This window comes from Lygodium microphyllum, chromosome 12 (assembly GCF_053477565.2).
Source record: "Lygodium microphyllum isolate KBCC chromosome 12, Lygodium_microphyllum_v1.1.10, whole genome shotgun sequence".
NCBI classification, from domain to species: Eukaryota; Viridiplantae; Streptophyta; class Polypodiopsida; order Schizaeales; family Lygodiaceae; genus Lygodium; species Lygodium microphyllum.
This window is the reverse complement of record NC_141146.1, coordinates 128,601,372-128,623,375: the sequence shown is the minus strand read 5'-3', so window position 1 is coordinate 128,623,375 and position 22,004 is coordinate 128,601,372. Positions and strand designations below refer to the sequence as shown.

General features: G+C 45.6%; 1 protein-coding gene across 5 annotated transcripts in view; it reads left to right on the top strand.

Annotated features, from left to right (window-relative positions):
* Positions 1 to 22,004, top strand: part of LOC148028254 (uncharacterized) — a 346,086-nt gene that overhangs the window by 91,194 nt on the left and 232,888 nt on the right. For 4 of the 5 annotated variants that reach the window (XM_087690038.1, XM_087690041.1, XM_087690040.1 and 1 more), the window contains exons 11-18: positions 1,146 to 1,397; positions 1,525 to 1,709; positions 6,111 to 6,205; positions 6,570 to 6,754; positions 16,948 to 17,193; positions 17,315 to 17,668; positions 17,772 to 18,035; positions 19,672 to 20,061. In XM_087690038.1, coding sequence (XP_087546164.1) covers positions 1,146 to 1,397; positions 1,525 to 1,709; positions 6,111 to 6,205; positions 6,570 to 6,754; positions 16,948 to 17,193; positions 17,315 to 17,668; positions 17,772 to 18,035; positions 19,672 to 20,061 — 1,971 coding nt within the window. The remainder of the gene's footprint in view (positions 1 to 1,145; positions 1,398 to 1,524; positions 1,710 to 6,110; positions 6,206 to 6,569; positions 6,755 to 16,947; positions 17,194 to 17,314; positions 17,669 to 17,771; positions 18,036 to 19,671; positions 20,062 to 22,004) is intronic. The other variant, XM_087690039.1, reaches the window with a different exon arrangement.

Genomic DNA, 22,004 nt, shown 5'->3' with positions numbered 1-22,004 from the left:
CTGTGTGTGATATAGAAAAGACTGGCATCTCTCATGGTAGCACGGTTATTCAAGTTTCTTGGTGGAATGTGCTTAATTCCATGAGGCCCATTAAGGTCTCTGAGTCTTTTCTCCTTTCTCATTTGATTGCATCCTGGGAGGAGATGTTATATTTTTCAGTCAGGTGTCCTCCTGATTGCAGATAGTCCATGATGGTGTCATTCTTGGGCAGCCTCGTCTTTATTGTTTCCCGTGTATTTGTGAGCACTTTTGGGTGCCTTGAGGATATCATGACATTTGGTCATCCATAGAGGACATGGTTCTGAGGTTCTCTCCTTTGCTTGCTTTACAGCCATTGTCTCCTTGGCGAGATTGGATGTTTGTGCTTCTTGATGGTTTCGAGAATAGGTTATCTAATCAGATATATCATCCAATGGTTGAGGCCAAGAGATGGATCATTGGAAAGGCTAATAAATTATGGCATATTCAGGATAGCAAGAAGAAGTGGCAGGAAAGATTCATGCAACTTTGGAAGTCTAAGGTTCCTTATCAGGGCAAAGTGTTCATGTGGTGGTTTTTTATTGGGGTCTTCAACTGGGGACGTGTTGCGTGGTCGCAAGATTTGTGGTGGTGGTTGTGTAGTTTGCACTACATGTGATGAGACATTTCTTCATCTCTGTCTCTTTCCTTGTTGCTCGACAGATTTGGAAATTTGTTTCCCGTGTGTTGTCCTTCCTCCATGACTCAGCAGCAGGTATCAGCTCGCTCGACAGATTTGGAAATTTGTTTCCCTTGTGTTGTCCTTCCTCCATGACTCAGCAGCAGGTATCAGCTCGCTTGTGATTATGGGAAGGATGACTTCTATGTCTACTTTGCATTCAGATTATTCTTGCCTCTTCCATTTCCTTAGATGGACAGCTCTGTCGTATATTTGGCATACTCGGAATGCCTTTATTTTTGATTCAGCGTTGGGCTGTGCTTTCTTTGTGACATTTCTGTGTTAGAGTCTTGGTAGACTTTCATTTATGCCTGTTATTTTCTTTACTAACTTGATGGTCTGATGTAAATATTTACTACTTAATTCAATTATCTTCACGGAGAGAGAGAGAGAGAGAGAGAGAGAGAGAGAGAGAATACAGAGAGGTCCTATTGCGAACTTCATACAGATTGTTAAAAAGCCTCCGCTTTTTGCATTGGAAATTGTGAATCTGGAGCAAGGTGTATTTGACTATAACACTGCCCTAAAGAATTTTGAAGAGGTGGTTTGTAAAGCATTTGACAACGCAGTTTGTTGTGTGCAAGCAATTATGCAGTTAGAGCCAGCCATCATGGAGAACCTCTTTTGGAATGGTATTCCAATGATTGGATGTGTAAATCTGACTGAAGAAGGAATCTTGAGTTTGAAAAACCGAATACAGGTTTGCATTGCCAGTTGTTCTTGACTGTAATTATATTGAGTACATGGAGAGCTTTTACTAATCCAAGGTGCATTAAAATGCATTCTTATATATTTTAGTCGTGTCAATCTTGTCAACCTTTCTTTAGGTGGCAATTAAGAAGGCAATGGCTACTGCACAATCATATTTAGAGAAATTCAAAACTTTTGAAGCAATTCTTAAGGTTGAAGTTGGCAAGTACAGGATAGATTTGGAAAAACAGAATCTTCCACTGAAAGATTTACTTGCAGAAGTTCATGGTCATAAAGCTGATCAGGATGCAATCGAGAAACGGTTTGTCTTCTTTCAGTTTCTTCTAGAAATAATTCTTTATTTTATTAGTTGACTCTTTGTGTGAAGTGTGCGAAAACGTGCAAGGGGCAAAGTAGGCCAATATAGTATCACATATACCTTATTCTCCTCTTAAGTATCTTAGTGTGAGGACTGATAATCGGGAATCATGTCTGTGATTCATGCTGAAATCAACTTCTTTGCAACCTGTAAGACATGTTACATGTTCTCTTGTCTTCACTTCCCTTTTTCCTTCACTGTATGCTGGTCCTTGGCCTGCATGTGATGGATTGTGGAATCAATTCTTGTGCAGCCTATCTGCTTGTCACTTCACTCTTCCCCTCAGTGTTTGTTGCTTCTGTCTTGCCTGAATGTTCATTTTTTTGCTCCAATACCTCCTCCATTGCTATATCTAGTTGTCACACCACTAGCATTTATCTATTTTATAATAAATCATGCCACCTCATCTGTGAATATGAGAATTACTAGTTTCCACTTGAAGATGGAGGTTAGTAGTGATTTCCTGCCCCTTATGATGAGCATTCAGAGAAGAACCATAAGAATGGGTACTGCTAACTGATACGACTGGATCATCATCAAGGGGTCATAATTCCAAACATTGTAAGCTAACCAGAATCTCATCCTGTTCCTTCTCAAAATTTAGGCAACCTATGAGATGGAAGACTGGCAGTTCTTGAAAGGCACTGTGTTTACAATAGGATCTCTAGAGCAGTGGGTCAGGGTATGGCAGTCTTCTATTCCTTTTCACAAAGCTAGGTTTGAGCTAGTGATGCTAGAGGCAATAGATTATCCATTAGGTATTAGTTGAGATAAGGATGTCCACTTTCCCTTCTTTTTTCCCTGTGTTTGGGAGGCCATGAGATCTGTTTTGCAGACAAGTTGATTTGGTATCATAGGGATCGACTTCCCATCTTGGATTTTGTTGAGCTTTAGGATGTAGATTTTGTAGATGATCCCAAGTCACTGATTATGGCAAGATTTCGACTCATGAATGACCTCCTGAGCATTAGTACCGAGTTCTTGCAAAAGGAAATTACATCCTGAAAATGGATGTCAAATATTTATGAGGACATGACTGTCCCCTTTCAAACACCAATCCCTATTCCCTTTAAATGGATGTACCTTAAACCTGCCACGATGATGATAAGAAAAGTCAACCTTGGCACAAGAGACCCCATGAGCCACTTCACCACAACTCCACTCACAAGCAAACAAATCCTCCTATGGGTACCAGTGATGCTACTCTTTGATGAGATATCCCCTTTGAAGTTAGGCCCCAGAGATCCAACTGCTCAACACATATGCAGCTCCACCACTTTTGTACACTTGCATCTTCCCTTCAATTTTCACCAAACAACTCCTCAATAGAGATGAGTGAATAAACAACAAGCGCCTTTACCAATTCATGATTGTCCTTAGGAAGTACACCAAGAATGAACAATTCAGAGGCCTACTAAGATACGAGACTACCATAGATCCTGCCCTTGTGTCATCACTGCTAACCCATTAATTGTTGCCACTGAACTCTTCCAGTTCTTCTCTGCTAGTGTATTTACCTTTTCTTACCTTGTCTTCCATCTATTACTATTGCTTGATCCTCCCTTTCTTCATCAACTTGCATATAATGCTTGCTAGCTCCTACCCTCTCCCACCTCTCTTGTTCCCTCAGTGAAACGTCCCTCCTAGCATCCAACTTGCACATAAGACGTGATACATGCTGTACCCATGACATAGAACATAACGGGAATGGGCATCAGACTCACTTTCCAGCCATAGAGCCAAACGGGTTCACCCCTTGGCCTAGATCTAATACTAGGTTAGCATCATGTCCCAAGAGCTAGTGTCTGACACCACCAACCCACACTATCCCGGTATAGACAGGTCAGCTGAAGGGTCTAAACTCTAAGACTGGTGATCACAAAATCTAAGACAGGTCAGCTGAAGGGTCTAAAATCTAAGAATGGTGATCACAAAATGATGTGCACAATGGGCCTCAAGTCCCATAGATAGGACTCAGTTGATCTGCCCCTGAAGCGCCCCTAGTGCATGCTACTTTATGACTGAAGGCTATGACCAATGCTGCTGCTGCCCAACTGGATGTCCAAGGATGGTCTAATGAAAGAACCCCTGAGGATCCAATCTGCACACAAGACATGGCACAAGCAATATCTACAGTATAGGACATAAAGGGAATGGACATCAGACTCTCAAACAAGCTCACCCTTGAGCTTGGGGCCAGCAATGTATTGGGTCACAACCACATCCCAAGAGCTATTGCCTGATACCACCGGCCCACACCATCTCAGTGTATGGTTATGGCGGCTGAAGGGCCTGAAGTCGTAGAGTTGGGATCACACAATAATATCCATGATGGGCCTTGAGTCCTATAAATAGGACTCAGCTTCCCTAACCCTAAAGCGACTCTAATGCATTTGCACTAGGTCACTTTATGACCCGAGGCTATGACCAATGCTGCTGGCACCCATCTGGATGTCCAAGGATGTAAATGCTCATGACTGGGCTACCATTCCTCTGTCTCCTGCCTATTTCTTCTTCCCTTTCTTTTGCAGCTCTTCTTGCTAGCCTCTTGCTCAATATCTCCCATATGTAGCAACTCCTCCCTCTCCCACCAAACTTTTTTCACCCTCCTTACTTTCTTTGGCTTCTCTTACCTTGCCTTTCCACAATTCCCTCCTCCACTTTCTACTTAGCCCTTACTTCTTGTGTATCTTCTTCTCGCTTCAGCCTTCAGCCTTTTCTAAGATAGGGGTGGAGGTCAGAGAGTGGGTTTCCAGCTTGGATGCAACATCCTTGGTGTGTAGGATCATTTAGTAACTGCTCTGCAAAAGATCTCAATTGCTGCTACAAAAGCTCCAAAGTTTCTTTCATCCCCCTTAAAGTAAATTACTATCAATGTCTAGGGTCTCTAACCAATGTCTATTCTCTTCCTTGTTTTTGTCCCCCCATCTTTTTCTCTTCCTCTGGTTGGTTTTTTGCCTTCTCTGTCGATCTTACTTTCTGGGGTGATTCTTGCATCCTCCCTTTGCCTATGAGTCATGTTTTAGTTGTTATCTCTTGAGCTTGCCCTTGATCCATTTTTCAGAAAATACTGTTGATGACCATGAAGCACCCCTTCCCTCGGGGTACTACTTGTGAGAGCCGCATGGATTATATCTCTCAGTTCGCAAAGTGGTGGACAATGACCCACCAGTGGGCTGCCACTTTGTCTCTAATACCAGGCCTTCACCAAGAGAAAATAGAATGCATGTGATAGTATCAGCCAAAGAAGCTCTGTCAGTTGGGGTATGGCCTACACTAGTGTCCTGAGGCAGTAGATGCAAATTGGAAAGCAGTTATGGGGATCCTGTTTGCTCCCTTGTTCTGCTGAGTGGACTCCAACCCTAGGAGCGATTAAAATATTGAAGACGGGATGGAAGATATTAAGAAAGAAAGGAGCTGGTGGAGGTCTTCAGGGGGTGAAGAAATGGGGTTAGATGCCAAGGTTGAGGAGGGGGAGAAGGAGGGGTGCAGGGTGGGAAGTGAGAGAGGATAAAGATGGGAAGTGATAGAGAGGTAAAGGGAGATAGATTGTTGGCGTGGGGAATGGGAAGTGAGCAGGAAGGAGGGTGCCAGGCAGGAAGGCACGCAGCAGGCTGCAGGAGGCATGTAGATGCCGGGCTGGGGAGGTGGGAGTCAAAGTGCAGAAAAAGACGATCAAGGTGTTCTCAGCCGTGGTGTGGAAAGTTGTACCCTTATTGGTCTTGACATCACTGGGAAGTCAGAGATGATAAAGGTGGAAAGCGAGAGAGAGGGTAAACGGAGATAGATTGTAGGCTGGGGATGGGAAGCGAGCAGGGAGGTGGCGGCGGGCAAGAAGGCAGGCAGCAGGAGGGAGGTAGAGGCAGGACTGAGGAGGTGAGAGTACGGGTGCATGCAAAGCTGATCAAGATGTTCTTAGTCATGGTGTGGAACATTATACCCCTATAGTCCTGATCTGTGTGTGTTACAGATGGGACTATCATATATTTCCATCATGTATTCTCTTCTTTTTCCTTTCCTTGTTCCACATCCAGCTTCTTTCTAAGATGCTGCACATCATATTCAAGAGAAACCTCTGCTTTTAATCAGCAAGTTTGATAAAGTTTTGCAATGTGAAAGATACATAGACTCATTATCCTGGTAAGTTAGCTGAATGCAGTTGAAAGTGTTGATCACAAAATGTCAATTTTAGGTTTTCTTGCCATTTATAATGCTTTTCAACTTCTGCAACTTTTTCCAATAATTCTTAGCTCGAAGTTTGGCTGTCTTAAATCATTGTTGTAAACTCTAAAACCATCAAAAACAAATTGTTGGTCTGTTTACGATGGTCTCTTTATGGCACAGAATACCATCAAGCATATGTTTTGGTTCATTTATTGTCATGTGTAAGAAGGTCCGCACTCTGCTGATCCAGAGAAAATCACAGATGGGCGACATTGGTAGGTCTTGACTGGAACTCTGAAATATGCATATTTTTTTAATCTCAGGAAGTCTTCCGTAATGATGGCGTGCATTTTATGTGTTGTACTTGTTTAAATTGTGAACCGTATTGGTTTGTTTGTTCACTTTTTCTGGAAATGTCTGTTTTCTTTTCTCCTTTGTGTTTCAATTCAAAGGATTCGATTCTGTTGATCATAGAATAATGTGAAAAATAGGATGGAGCCCCAATTTCCAAGAGCTCCTGATTGTGTATGGTTTTGAGCATCTGGTACATAAGAGAATCTGTGAAAGTTGGATCAAGAAAAGCTTGGAAATTTGAAACATGAATTCTCACTTTATGATTTTGTTCCTGCAAATTGCTAGTGGTATCATTGATTGCAAACGTTCCAAGGGCTATGGGAGAAGATATTTCTCGTCGGTTTGAAGAAAAGGAGCGGCAACTTAAAGTTAAGACACATACCCCTGAGGATGTGGCTGCCCAAAGGGAACACATTGCAAAGTTACCGATAGCAGTTAATGAACTTAGGTCTGAAATAGAGATGACCGAGGTAATGTGAAATAAAGCAGTTCAACTCACCAAATGCCACTTATATAAATTTCAACAATCTTTCTATTGCAACTAGAGAGCAAGTATTGTGTATTGGTTGCTCAGCTGGAGCAATGTAAGCAGACTCCAGAGTAGGAGATGCCTTAATTAATTGACTTGTGACACTAGGCAGCTGGAATGGCGACTGCACGGGGGCTTCACTTGGATCTCCCTTGGGACCACAGTAAGGTGTCTTGGATGTCATGTGGGGATTGATACTACTTTAGAGCAGTACTTGTGACCTCTTCTTTAGAGCATCACATAGCTCCTTTTTTGGAGCTTGGCAAGGCTCTCATTAGGGGTGGTTACCAACTAGGTTCGTTCGCGACCATGTGATAAATGAGTTCTCATCGGGTATCCTCCATGTCATGCATTGGTCATGTGAACTGCCTTATCTATAATGTTGTTTGGTCGAGAAGAGATGAGATCCTGGCCAGAGAAAAAGGTGGCTTGGGATGTCATCATACAATCTAGATCTAGAGGAGGATTGGGGATCATAGACCCAGATAGCCAGAGCAAAGCCTTATTGGCTAAGCTCATTGCTAGGGGTCTGCTTCTAGGCAAGGAGCCCTAGAAGAAACTTTTGATAGGGAGGCTTTTGTCTATTGCACCTGCACATGGAGGTACATGGCAGCTCAATGGATCTTTCAGGAGATCAGGACCAAAGACCTAGGGAGGAGTTTTGAGGTCAAACTTGCAGCTGCTACCTTTAGAGCATGGAAATCTACTTCATCTAGCCTCGATTAGTTACACAGACTACAATTGAAGAGAAGATAAGGCAGCCTCATCTTGTCAAAATCACTATTTGCGGATCAGAGTTGAGCCAATCTTGGACAGAGGACTGCTTATCTTGGGGGAGGTTCTCTATACAAGTTTCTGCATTACATGATCCCCTCTTCATATTAATCCCACCTAGATAGCATTTTCTCTGTTGCTAGTACATTTTTCACACAAACTCGTGAGTTGAAAATTTCTACCGAGGCCTATTGTGAGGGTGCATTCTCCTCATGTGTCAACATTAGAATATCTTTCAAAACTGGCATTGGCCTGAGGTCTGAGTGGGTTCTGGAGCAAACCACTACTACTTGATAACAAAAGTTTTCCTACTCAAGCCAAGAAACTCCAAGAGGATTGTTGGGTGATTGCTGCTTCCTTCTCTTCCCCAAGTAGGTAATCACATTGATAGCAAGATCCGAAAACTCCCCTAATTCAACCATGCTTATAGAAGGCATGGGGGCTTTTTTACTGGTTTGGATTTTAGGGGCTGCCACAGGAGATTCAAAGGTAGAGACTACAGGGTCTCGGGGGAATCACAATATGAGTGAGGCTATGGCAGAAGAAGTTCCTCCAGATAGAGAGACTTCTCGGACCGCACTTGATCTTTTTCTAGAGGGGACATCTTCCTTGCGGTTGTTGCGACTAGCTGAGACATGATATTTGCTTTTATGGTTAAGGAGCATGGCTGTCTGCAGCATTAGAACTTGGAGCAGACAAAGTTCACATGATGCTCTAGACAAACGATTAGAGTAGTGGCACATTGTAAGGGAAATGGTACATCAACCTGAACAGAGCTGCTTTCTTGTTAGATAGTGGGCTGTTCACAAGAGACCCCTTCAAAGATTATAATGGGATTCACGAGAGTGAGCATGGAGGGATCCATTCCTTGATAGGCCATGCGAAGTAGCCTTCTTTGGTTACAGCATCAGCTTGGGTGGGAGAATTCAAATGAGTTGGATTAAAGTATAGCTAGTAGCTACCTTCAATTGGCAGAGGTAGGGCATCCCATATCATGTCCTATTAGACTATTGGAGGAGGCTAGATGATAGCTTGAGTCCCAGGAAGGTATACCTCTTCCTATGGCTAAATTGTACGCGTTTCAAGGCCAAGGCGGCTCCATCGACAGACCCACAAGTGGACGCTAACAGCTTCATACGGGTCCAGAGACGACAGAGAGGGAGACGACAGGAGGGCCGGAGACAGCTCCTCAAACCTAGCCTCCTGAGTTGGGAACAGGAGGGCGAGTGATGCCCCCTTGTCAGAGCACACCCCAGCCCCCCCTGTTCGTCCAACCTGATTGGACCGCAGTCCTCTACATCCATCTCTTGCGCCACAGACCACCTCACCTGAGATCCCACAGCTCCCACACCCCTTCCCCTTCGTTTCCCATGCTCCCCCTCACTGACCATGGCCCACAGCCCCCCCTGCGAGGGCCACCAGCCCCCCCCACACTCGACACATACCTCCGACCATCCCTCCATCTTTTGACCCCCCTCTTCCCCCCCACCACCTCCCTTGTCGAGCACCCCCCCAAATCCGCATCCGGTTGAGGTGATCACCCTCAGACCCACCCGCCCTTCTCCCACAGGTGGTGATGAGCCACACACGCCTACATCCTCCTCGCGCCAGCAGTGCTCTCCCTGCCACACAGCCACCAGCTCATTTGCCCCTCTTGCCCATCACACTTTCCGAAGACAGGCATAGCTGTTGCCACAGTTCTTTCACAGTGGCCCATGGTCCTACCTGAGAGTTGCGGAGCCCGGAGAGTTTCCACTACCTCTTGAGGTGGGGATCTTCGTGGTTCGTAAGTGAAGAAGGTGCAAGGTCCATCTACTAGCACCACCGGATGAACCAAACTACACTTTTTTCCTTCAGTCATCTCACTTAGAGAATTGGACGACGACAGAGATAGAGGAGCTGAAGAATCAGTTGGTGGACCACACCTCCAAGTGGATGGGAGAAGTAGGATAAGCACTATTCTCATTGCAGTGGCTTGGTTGCATGATGGACATCAACTTGAGGGCTGGTGCTGAGGTCCCACACTTGAGCATTATTTTTTGAGCCCCTCCACACTGGAGAGCTCCGCTGGATGTGATTGAGTGGCCCTTGGCATAGGTGGCCCGTTTCTACTAGTGTACAGAGTCATGCCTCTCAGCATGGTTGATAGATACATTGATGGTACCACTTGGAGCATCTATCACCCCTATGGTTTGGCCGAGGGCCACCATGGGGGACTGGAGTTCGCCATCCAGATGGGCTGCAAAACATACTTGTATGGCCCATAGTTTTTCCTCTTCATTAGCAGCCTCAACACCGAACAGATGCTTGTTTGGTCATTCACAGGTTTTCCCACGAGCCTACACCTTGCATCCTAGAATGTGAATAGTCTCCACTATAGTGGGGCACGTGGTTCTAGGAAGTTGATTGTTCAGCAAGAGCTGCAGCGTGCCCTTGCCGGACGGATCGACATCTTACTTCTACAGGAGCACAAGCTCACACCCACCCAGGCCCACCGGGTAGGGAAGGTACTCTCGAGCAGCTCGCAAACTTACTGGGAGCACGCCATAGGTGCCCACGACAGGAGTGGAGGCGTATGCACCTCTATTGGGCCGAGTCTCACCCGTTGTGTGCGAGACCACGGGACGATAGTGGCAAGGAGGGTTCTATGGATCAAACTTGATATTCGGGACTCTTGCCTTGGAGTCCTCAATGTCTATGCCCCTACGGAGGTTAGGGCACACAGGAGGTTCTAGGTGGAGATCGCGGATGGATTCCCAGAGGTGGACTCCTGGATCGTTGGAGGAGACTTCAACAACGTAAAGGCTTTGGAGGACCAGTAGGGCGGCAAAGACAGAAACTATCAAGGCATGGCTGGGGAGGAATAGAAGGCATGGGAGGTCTTTCTACTGGCAATAGGAGCATGCGATGCCTGGAGAGACCCTACCTTTCACAGGAGGGAAAGGTCACTGGACTCCTCTTGGGGATACAGGTAGCTAGGTGGAGTCTTGCTGGAGCGGTTGGACAAATTTTATGTGGGAGAGTGGGGAGGCTCTCGTGGAGGTCAGATTCAGTAGATGGTTGGCATGACGTTGTTCGATCATTGCCCGGTTCTCACGACACTTGATCTCCCAATATCTGCCCTAGACACATGTTCGTGTTGGATCCGTGACTTGATCTATAGGAGGGAGAAGGTGATGAGACAGACAGAGCAGATTTGGACCAGAGAGGGTAGGAGGGACTGGATTGCAGAGGAGGTTGCAGAGGTCCTTGCGGAGTCGAGCGGAATCTGCCAAGAGGCAGCCATACAGGCCAGACAGCAGAGCTGGGAGGAGGAGAGAGCACTCTAGCGGTTGCAACCACGCAAATATTATTATAGGAGACACTAGGGGATTCCACCCTCCACGCATAGGAAGTGCGCACGCGAGCAGCCGTGGGTGGCTTAGAGGATAGGCGCTCGGAGTTCTCTTTCTGCACCTTAGCAGCCTTCTGGGCGCAGAAGCGGGACACTATGTGCAGGGAGTTCTTCTAGGTGCACCAGCCTCGCATCGCAGGAGAGCAGATACGCAGCCTTCGGGATCAGTATGGGAGGACTCGTTCTAGCCCAGATGAGGTGATAGAGATTGCCACCGAGTATTACACGCACCTTTTCCGGCAGGAGACAGCCTCAGCTAGAGGAGAGAGATGTAGACAATAGGTTTGGGATCACATCCCGTCCCTTGCCATAGAGGAGATGGGACTCCTAGCCCCCTTCACAAAGAAGGAACTAGAGGAGGCTTTCCATACAAAGGATGGGCATAAATGGTCGAGAGAGGATGGCCTCTCTAAGGCCTTCTTCACTACCTAGTTGGAATTGATGAAGGACCCCCTACTGATGGCCTTCCAGGAGATTTTCACTTTGGCACAGATGCTAGGGAGTCTTTCGGCAGGCCTTATCAGTCTTCTCCCCAAAGGGAGAGACCGGTTGGAGCTTTCCTAGTGGAGACCGATCACCTTATTGTGAGTGGCCTATAAGGCACTGGCAAAGATGATTGGTAGGCTACTACGCCTCGTGCTTCCAGACATCATCGATGACACATAGATAGGCTTTGTCCAGGATAGGAGCGTCCTACACAATGTATTTACCTTCTTTGAGGTGACAGAGTGGGTTAAACACAGTGGGCAGAGAGTGGCCGTACTACTGTTGGATTTCAAGAAAGCTTATGACAGGGTGAATTGGGATTTCCCATAGGATACCATGGTGAGGTTGGGTTTCTCCCAGGTTTGGATTCGCGAGATCTCCGCACTTTACAGATCGGCCACCAGCAGGGTTCTCATAGGTGGAAGGCGAGTGGAGGAGTTTCGGTTGGAGAGATAGGTTTGACAGGGCTGCCCCCTGGCCCCATATCTGTTTTTGCTCTTTGCAGAGGCGATGTCCCACTTCCTTAGGTCACGTGTGAGCAGATTGCACGGCCTCCCACTTCCAGTGAGAGAGGAGACTGAGTTGTTAGACTCAGAGTATGCAGATGATAGTGCTCTCTATATAGAGGACGATGAGTTGATGCTGGAGAGAGAGAGGCTGTCTCTTGACGTGTTCTGTTCTGCATCGGGAGCGAAAATCAATTGGCAAAAGTTCGTTGGTTTCCTCACAGACCCGGAATCTAGCATGGAGTGGGGCATCCACCTGGGATTTAGATGGGTAGGCAGAGGGCAAACTGTTCGGTACCTAGGGTTCTACGTGGAACTGGACATCACTTATGCCTAGAAGTAGTTTCTTCCTATCCTTGATTCTATTCAGAGAAAACTGACCTAGTGGAGCACGGCTTGTCTCTCACTAGCCGGCGGAGCCCTAATGGTTGAGCAGGTCCTCCTAGCGAAGGCTTGGTACATCGCCTCGCGTTGATGCTTCTCCTTATCCTGCGTACTGCAGGTTCGCAGCCTAGTGCGGAACTTCCTTTGGTCACGGTCGCACCAGGGCGGCAGACCTGGAAGGTCTTAGTGTAGGAGGGTCTTCAGGATTGTAGACCGAGGCTTGGCGGTGAGTGGAGGCGGTCTTTGAGATGGATCCTCACGCCAGCCCACATCACCCCCCCAAGATTACCTTTCCTATGTAGCTTTCTCCGTGTGTAGTAGGGCCTCTGTAAGGTGCTAATCCAGAGTCCCCTAGGCTGCCAAGAGGAGATAGACCGTGAGCCGATGATCTGGAACCCCCAGGTCAAATATCGGGAAGGGGCACAGATTGGCGAGCGCCCCCACATCTAGTGGGCTGGTTGGGAAGCCGACACAGCTCATACCATCAGGACATGGCGGGAGGTGTATAGGATGGCGGATGAGGTGTTGCAGCAAGTATCAGGCTGCTAAAGAGGAGTGGAGTTGAGGAGAAGGGAGATAGACGCAACAATATCTCCGGAGTGGCTTGCTCCTCTGATATGAGAGTGGATAGAGCCCGAGGAGGTATGGGCTCCCCCTACAGGTGGTAGGTAGAGTGGGCGGCGCCCCGCAAGGAACTTCCTTCGCCGTTCAAAAGGGGCGGCCTCTGGCCCTTGACAGAGGGCAACGGGATGAGGGGATAGCTGCCCTCTCGTGGAGGAGGATTCGGGTGGTGGGCCTTCAAGGGAAGACATGGTGATTGGACCCCTATGTTTTTTGGATGGATCTCAGGGAGTGGCACCTTTCGATTTGGGAGAGCAGACCATTTGATGAGCTGGAGTGGGATCCAAGAGAGTGGCTATGGCCGGCCACTGTGGTTGCCATGAAGCCCCCTAGGTTCCTGGAGTACACTATCAAGATTGGTAGAGATGTACTGATGCAGGAGGATATGGATTGGGCGCAGTCATGTAGCAGGCACTGGGCGGAGCACACCATCACGGAGCCTTTACGACCAACCTTCTGGCGATGCCTATGGGATAGTTGGAGGCCGAGGAGGGTGTCGTACTTCTTATGACTGCTGGCACATGGAGGCTTGGCGGTGGGAAGTTGGCTTGCTTAGGTGCAGGAGGGAGGTTGCAAGCGTTGCACATAGCAGCCTTTGGAAACCCCAAAGCACTGCCTTTGGCACTGCCTTTGGTCGTGTGAGAGGGCACAGCTCGTGTGGAGAGGAGCATGCCGGATCCTTCACCGTATATCACCCAACCTTGGATGTATCTCATGGGGAGCCTTTCTGCTGGCAGGTAGTTAGCTAGGGCCGTCACTTTTTGTATGAGGCAAGGATGCAGAACACGATATTCATTATCGAGGCAGGGTTGTGCACAGTGGTCGGTTTGGAGGCTCTACCCATCCACCATGTATTGGAGCCCACAACAGACCGCTCGGAGGTATGGGAGATCATAGGGAGTCTTACTGGCCTTCCATGCATAGGATGGGTAAAAATGCCCCAGTGAGGATGGTCTTTCTAAGGCCTTCTTCACTACCTACGGGGAGGTGGTGAAGGACCCCTAACTACTGGCCTTTCAGGAGATTTTTCAGCTCAAGACGAATGTAGTGAGTTTATCTACAGGTCTTGTTAGTGTCCTCCCCAAAGGGGGAGACCGGTTGGAGCTGTCCTAGTGGAGACCGATCACCTTGTTGTCAGTGGCCTATAAGGCACTGGCCAAGATGATCGGTAGTCGACTTTGCCCCGTGCTTCCAGGCATCATTCATGACACCCAGACAGGTTTTGTCCAGGATAGGAGCATCCTAGAGAATGTCTTCACTTTCTTGGAGGCGATCGAGTGATCTTAGCACAGTGGTCAGGGATTGGCTGTACTCCTGCTGGATTTCGAGAAGGCCCATGATAGGGTTGACTGGGACTTCTTAGAGGGCACCATGGTGAGGTTGGGCTTCCCCTAGGCATGGATAAGTGGGGTTTGTGCACTTTACAGATCGGCCACTAATAGGGTTTTCATAGGTGGCAGGAGTTTCGGCTAGAGGGATTTGTCCAGCAAGGCTGCCCTCTTGCCCTGTATTTGTTCTTACTCTTTGCGGAGGCAATGTCCTACTTCCTCCGCTCATGTGTGAGTGGGCTATGTGGCCTTCGACTTCCGGTGAGGGAGGTGACTGAGTTGCTAGACTCAAAGTTTGTAGATGATACCGCTCTTTATGTAGAGGATGATGAGCTGATGTTGGAGAGAGTGAGACCAGCTGTGGAGGTATTTTGCACTGCAGCTGGAGCAGAAATCAGGTGGTGAAAGTCCGTTGGTTTTCTTATAGATTCGGACTCTAGTACGGAGTGGGGTGTCCACTTGCGGTTTAGAAGGGTGAGATGAGGAGATTGTTGTCCTTGGAGGAGGATTCGTGTGGTTGGACTCTAGGGTAAGACTTGGGGATTGGACCCTTATGTGCATTGGGAGGAGTTTCGGGAGTGGCGCCTTTGGATATGGGAGATGAGGCCAGTTGATGAGTTGGAGCGGGACCCTCGAGAGTGGCTACGACCGGCCACTGCGGTCGCCAAGAAGTTACTAAGGTTCTTGGAGTACACAGCTAGGATTGGTAGACATGTACTGATATAGGAGGGCATGGATTGGGTGGCTTCGCGTAGCAAATATTGGGCGGAGCACAACATTACAGAGTCCAATGGATGCCTTCTGTCGGACTCTTAGGCAGCTTTGTTTGTGGGACAGCTGGAGGCCGAGGAGGGTGTGGTATTTCCTTTGGCTTTTAGCACATGGGGGTTTGGCTGGTGGGGGTTGGTTGGCTTAAATGCAACAGGATGGAGGTTGTAAGCGTTGCCCACAGCAGTAATTGGAAACTCCAAAGAATTGCCTTTGGTCTTGTGAGGTAGCACAACTCGTGTGGAGAGGAGCGTGGTGTATTCTCCGTCGTGTGGCACCTAGTCTTGGATGTATCTCGTGGGGGGGACTTTTTGCTGGCAGGGAGCTAGTCGGGGCAGTCACCTTTTGTATGAGGCCAGGATGCAGGACACGATTTTTCTCATCGAGGCTGGGTCTTTTGCAGTGGTCGGCTTGGAGGCTTTATTGAGCCGCCAAGTATTGGAGCCCACAAGAGAGCACTTAGAGGTATGGGATATCATAGGAAGTCTTACAGGATGGCACATTTGGAAGGAAGGTTGTTAGGTGGTTTTTGGCGGGGAGTGCCTTTCAGTATATGCGACTTTGGCAGAGGTTTGGACCTCCATCATCCACTCCCTTTGCGGCGGCCGGTGGGACCAGGTGCACGACCAGTCGTCAAGAGCTCCGTCTTCACTTTCTCTGCACTTGGGCCGGCCATGGCTTGTTCTTCATGATGCATGTGGGCAGCCCCAGATGGCGATACTCCCCCCCTCCATGGCTTCTTGCCCCCATCCCCCTAGACCACCTTGAGAGGCTTGTATACATGATGGATTTGTGATTTGCATCAGCTCTAGCTAATGTGTTGAGCATGTGCACTTCGTTGTAATCAACCTTCTGTTTAATATAATTAGCCACATTTTACTTGTAGAAAAAAAAAAAGGGCAAGAGACAAAGAGATGAAGCAACGTCTCATCAGATGTAGTGCAAAATAACACATCCGTAGTTGGAAGAACCCCAATAAGCAACCTCCACATGATCACTTTACCTTGATAAGTATCCTACCTTAGACTTCCGGATTTGGAGGAATCTTTCTTGCCACTTCTTTTTGCTATCTCAAATATGCCATAATTTATTAGCCTTTCTAGTGATCCATCTCTTGACCTCAATCATCTGATGATATATTTGATTAGCTGACCTTTCCTCAAAATCATTAGGAATCACAAACATCCAATCTTGCCAAGGAGACGATGGTTGTAAAGTATGCAAAGGTGAGAATCTCTGAAGCTTGTCTTCTATGGACAACCAAATGTCATGATAGCCACGAGGCACACGAAAGTGCTGACGAATACGCCGGAAAGAATAAGGACGGGGCTGCCCAAGAATGACACCATCATGGACTGTTTGCAACCTCAAACGAGCCATGCGATTAAACTCATCTCGCAACAAATCTTTATCAGGCCAATCCAACAACCTAGAAGTGGCCAGCACTTCTCCTTGCAGCGAATTCTCCTCATGAAGATGAGGAGGGTGCCATTTCTTTCTCCCGTGTTCTATCTTTGTCTCCTTCTTTTGTCCGTGTTCACTTTCCTCATTCTGTTGCACGCTCTCGCATTTTCTTCATTTTGTGTGGAAGGAATTCATTTGTAATTCTATATTTTCATAGTGGTGATTCTCTCTTTGGACAATAGGCACTAGTGAAGGTGACCCCAGATTTTCAATGTGTTTCTGGTTGTGCTTGATCTGAGTAACACCTTGGCAGTAAAAGCTCATAAAGTTGAAGATGTACAAGGGTTATGGAGAGAAGCATTTAGAGTTGTGAATAAATCAAGGAAAAAAACAACTGCTCATTTTTTGGCTTGATTAAATACTGTGTATTTTTATGGTTACTCTTTTCTGAAGTTATACCAATATGCAGGTTTGGTATGATGCTCTGGATGATCTGAATTATGCACTAAGTGACAACGATTTTAATAAGAAATGGGCACTACAATCTTGGCCTTCCAAAATTGAAAAGCTGGTTGAGAAGACAGAAAAGATTTTAGCTGCTGATAATGAGCGTTACCAAAGGGAAATGGAAGAAGAGCAGATAGCATTCTTGGTGACTCTAGAAAACCTTGCAACCGCTGTGTCAGCCTTTTCCCGTCATACAGATTTGAATCAGGTCTGTAGTCTTCATCCATTTTGATGTTTTCCGTCTTTTTATTATCACATGCTATAATTATCCTTCTTTTCTTTTGTGATTAAGTCTAAGAGATTGTTGTGTCATGGCTTTTTACTTGCAGTCTGATTTTGTTGCATCGGAAGCCCACAAAATTGATGAGCAACTTCGGCTAGCTGAAACAAAAGCACGTTTATTCAATTCAAGAGAAAACTTATTTGGTGTTCCTCCAACTGATTATGCTTGCTTGAGGAAAACTTCTGAGAACTTTGAGCCTTATTGCTACCTGTGGACCACAGCGGACAGTTGGAAAAAGAGCTATCAACTGTGGATGAATGGGCCATTCCAGAATCTGAATCCGGATGAGGTAGAGAAGAATGTTACAAGCTGGTACAAGGGCCTTTTCAGAGCAGGTCGCGTACTTGCCCAGAAAGAGGCTACTGCTTGCGCAGGTGATTGTGATGAGATACGTAAACAGGTAAAAACTTTAGTTCTCAACTTTCCCAGGAACTACTTATTCACACCACATAGCATGTTTGCTGTTTGGTGCTGTATGTAAGTAACCGATTCTCTACTTGCAGGTTGGTGATTTCAAGCCATATGTCCCTTTGATTGCAGCTTTACGACAGGCAGGTATGCGGGCCCGCCATTGGGACCAACTGACTAGAGAGTTGCAGATAGACATGCACTTGAAGGAGGACTTCACCTTAGCAAAAGGTTTGGAAATGGGTCTAATGAACTATCTAGATACGATTACAAGCGTTGCTGACACTGCCAGCAAGGAGTATGGAATAGAAATGACACTGGCAAAAATGGAAGCTGATTGGAGTAACCTTGAAGTGCAGGTATACCAATTTATCATCTTCTTGATTCTTTGACCATCATGCTGATCATGCTTGCAGTTGACTTTGCTCACTTTTGATATCAAGAAGAGTGTACTGAAACAACAACTAGAGTCTGAATTCATGAGGTTTGATGTCACACTCTTGAAAGAGGATTCCCTACACAAGAACTCAAGGAGGGACTGCACTAATAAATTGGGGCTGGAGCTGACATGAGCACTCTCTCCAGTGAATGGTGAGGATTGGTGAACACTTGTTCGGAGATTTCTCAGGTGTAGTCTTTCCAGAAATATGTAACACACTGAGTAATCTCAATTCTCAAAGATCATACTACTTCAACCTCCAAGAGCCGATGTGGTCTTTTATGAGACTTGTATTCAAGCTTTGTCTTAGCTCTGCAAGCATTCACACAACCTCCATTGAAGTCACACACTTTGCCTGATTTGATAGGCTGTCTCAATTAAGACGTTCAGACTAACCACTGGAGAGGTGCTTTGAATTTGGTGATTCCATCTTGCTGTCATGTCAGAAGTCTACTGGCGAGCAGCTGGAAGGAACCCTTTCCTAATGCTGTCAGTCTGTCCCAACATGGAAGCACAGCCTTATTAGAAAAGAGGAACTCAGAAAGATTGCTCTAGAGCAAGCTTGGGTGGAAAAATGTGGGAGATTGGATGTGAATTAGGGGAGGAAATCAAGAAGAAACTGCCTGGCTCTGTCCTGAGATAGAATCAAAGCAGGAAATGTCTGATCTCTAGTATTCAGGGGATGGTCTGATTTAAAACACTGTGCTGGAAGCTCTGTAACACTGTTGACTTGCTGGTACAAGTTGGGGTTTGGAAAGTTGCAAACACTCACAGAGGCTGCTGCAATTTGATGGTGTTTTTTCTGCCTATGAAGTCCCTGCTCCCATCTTGCAGATGAGGGTGTGAGGCTGGGAAATGAAGAAACTGGGGAAAGTCTGCTGGTGAAACCACTCTTATACCAACTGTAAGCTCCTGCCCATGTGGCAGAGATTATGAATCAGAGAGACTTAAGTGAGTGTCACCTGGAACTGCTCGATTCAGAAGTTGAATTGAATTTCAATGACTGGTGGAGATAGAAAGTGAGCGACTGAGGGCATAAACACCCTAGCACCTGAAATCAGGTTAGCAAGGTAGAAAAAGTGCTGGAATGAGGGAGATGGATATACTGAATAGTGGTGAGACCGAATCTTCCAAAATAATACAATAATTTCCTGGGAACGATGAGTAAATTACGTTAAGTCTGTTCAAATGACCTGTGGATTTTGAATTTGTAGTGTGATAGCTCATTTAACATGAACAAAATCCTTTCAGAGGACGTTTGTTCTTTGTTCTGAACACAGTTATAGTCAACCTTCCTGTCTCTCTTCCATAAGTGTAAATAAAATTCTACCAATCAATGACTTACAACCATTCAAACCTGCTGTCAATCTTGTTTTTAAGCATCTGACAGGGTACATCAAGAAGTATGCAGAGGAAATAAAACTTTCCTGTCATATACAACATAATTGAACATGGTTTTGCTGCATGGGTTATGCAATTTAAAGAAACTGGAGTTTGCATCATGAAGATCAATGAATCATACTAATAACATAATTGGGTATGGTTTTGCTACGTAGGTGATGGAGTATAAAGAAACTGGTACTTACATTATGAAGATCGATGAAGCATATCTACAACAGTTAGATGACCACATTGCAATGACCCAGTCAATGAGCTTTTCTCCTTTCAAGAAACCTTTTGAAGAGAGATTGTTGAAATGGGAGGCACAACTTGTCCTTGTGTCTGAGACCATTGATGAGTGGTTTGCACTGCAAAGGCAATGGATGTATCTGGAGCCCATTTTCAGCAGCTCAGACATTCAAACACAACTTCCAATCGAAAGCAAAAGGTTTAATACTGTTAATGTTGTATGGAGAAAGCTTTTGAACCAAGCTCATATGACTCCAAATATTCTAGCCATGTGCTCAAGCAAAAAACTATTGGAACAGCTGAGAGAGAGCAATAAGGTGTATCATTTGTTTCTTAATTGCCTTAACATACAGCTTAAGAATTAGACCTAAGGCTGTTTAGAGCTATATAAGAAGAAAGATAGTATAGTTTGTTTCTTGATTGCTTTAAATATAGCTAAAGAAAAAGACACTAAGGCTTTTAGAACTGTATGACATGATATTGTCTTGTTTGCAGCCCTAAGTTGCAAATGTAGTAGGTTTATCCTGCATTTCTAAGGAAATAGACCAAGGCATATGCCCAAAATATAACAAGGAAAAGATCCTTCTAAAGTACTTGATTACTAAAGAATCAATGTGTTCCCAAAGTCTTAACCTAGCTTACCTAGGCCTTAAGGCCACGAGTCATATTCACAGGCCAACTGATGTGCGAAATACAAATATCTTTTTATACACTATAATATGCATACCTGCATAATGAGGAGGCAATAATGAGTCAATGACATTTCAACTGATCGGTTGGATATAGATTTTTGCATACACTATAACGTATATCCACATAATGGAGAGGCATAAGTGAGTTGATGAACTTAATTTAAAGGTTTGGTCGAAGGTGTGCATTTATTTATTTGTTATTTTTTGAGAAAAGAAAATTCTATTCATGACACCTTAGATAACACTCCCTGAGGTAAAAATACAAAGTACAAATAAGGCCTTGTAAAGAGCAACTGAGTGCATCATAAGTACAATGGTTGCATGAACAACCAATCCCTATGAGGGGTAAGATTGTGTAAGGGGCTAGGTGAAATGTGTCAGAATCACTGTCCGTATGAAAACTTGTATGGCATGTGAACTTTAGAGCATTTATCCATGGAAACCTTTGACGCATCAAAGATTGATATGGGTTGCTGGAGTCTTGTGTTCCACGGAACAGTTCTAGTTTGTCTTTCTCATCAAAAAGCCATTTTCTTTCCATGCACATGAAGTCAAAAAGCCATTTTCTTTCCATTCACATGAAGTCCTTACTCAATAATTTAAGATATTTTAGATCTCCATTGTTTGTTTTGTCAAAGAAAAGAAAAACTGGTCAATGAATATCTCAAAGAAGAGCTTCCGCAAGTATGTTTACAAATTGAGCCAGGACTTCAATGGTACTACAAAAGATATACAAAGCAGAAGTCAATGTAATGGCTGAGTAAATAGTTAATGAAGCAGTTTGTAATAGTGAACCATATGTGACAGTGGAAGAAGCTGCCAAAATCCCGAGTGTGAATGAAGGAAGGCGTCTCTCCTCCGCATGTGCTTAGAGTCACCTTGTAATTGAGAACTCACCTTTCCGGGGAGAAATTCTCTACACAAGTTGCTTCCATAGTAAGAGAGGGCCTCATTTTCAGGATTTGCTAGATGTGCTTAGAGACAGACTCGAGGGCATTAGGGTGATAGAGCTATAATAGAGATAGTAGCAGAGAGAGTGCATTCTTAGTGGATGATAGAGCTATAATAGAGATAGTAGCAGAGAGAGTGCATTCTTAGTGGAGGACATATGCACGGATTGTTGAGAGCATGTGTCTAGCTCCATATCAGGTACACTGTATTTTGTGTGCAGTCGAATGATTTTTTTCCACGTATCAGTGATAGATTATTTTAGATTGGACGAGTTAATAATGCAGGGGTGACCAATTTTAGGCCAGTTTCCAAGCCAGCCAGCTTTTCCATGATTATACATACATTTCCCTTTAGTATCTAGTATTTTGCTCTCTCCTGTGTTCGTTGTCTAGGACCTTTTTCATCTGCCTTCATTGTGTTCTCTCAGTCCTTTGTTGTCTGCTCTATTTTCTTCGGCACTGCACCTTTGGTTTCACCATGGTATTAGAGTGCCCACTTCATCCTCACCACTCTAAGAGTCATTGTGAAAGGTGCAGCCATTTGTTCGTAGGAGTATTGGAGTCCAGACTTGCATGTCCTTGCAACAACAAGGTGACACAGCTGATTTTTTTTCTGAT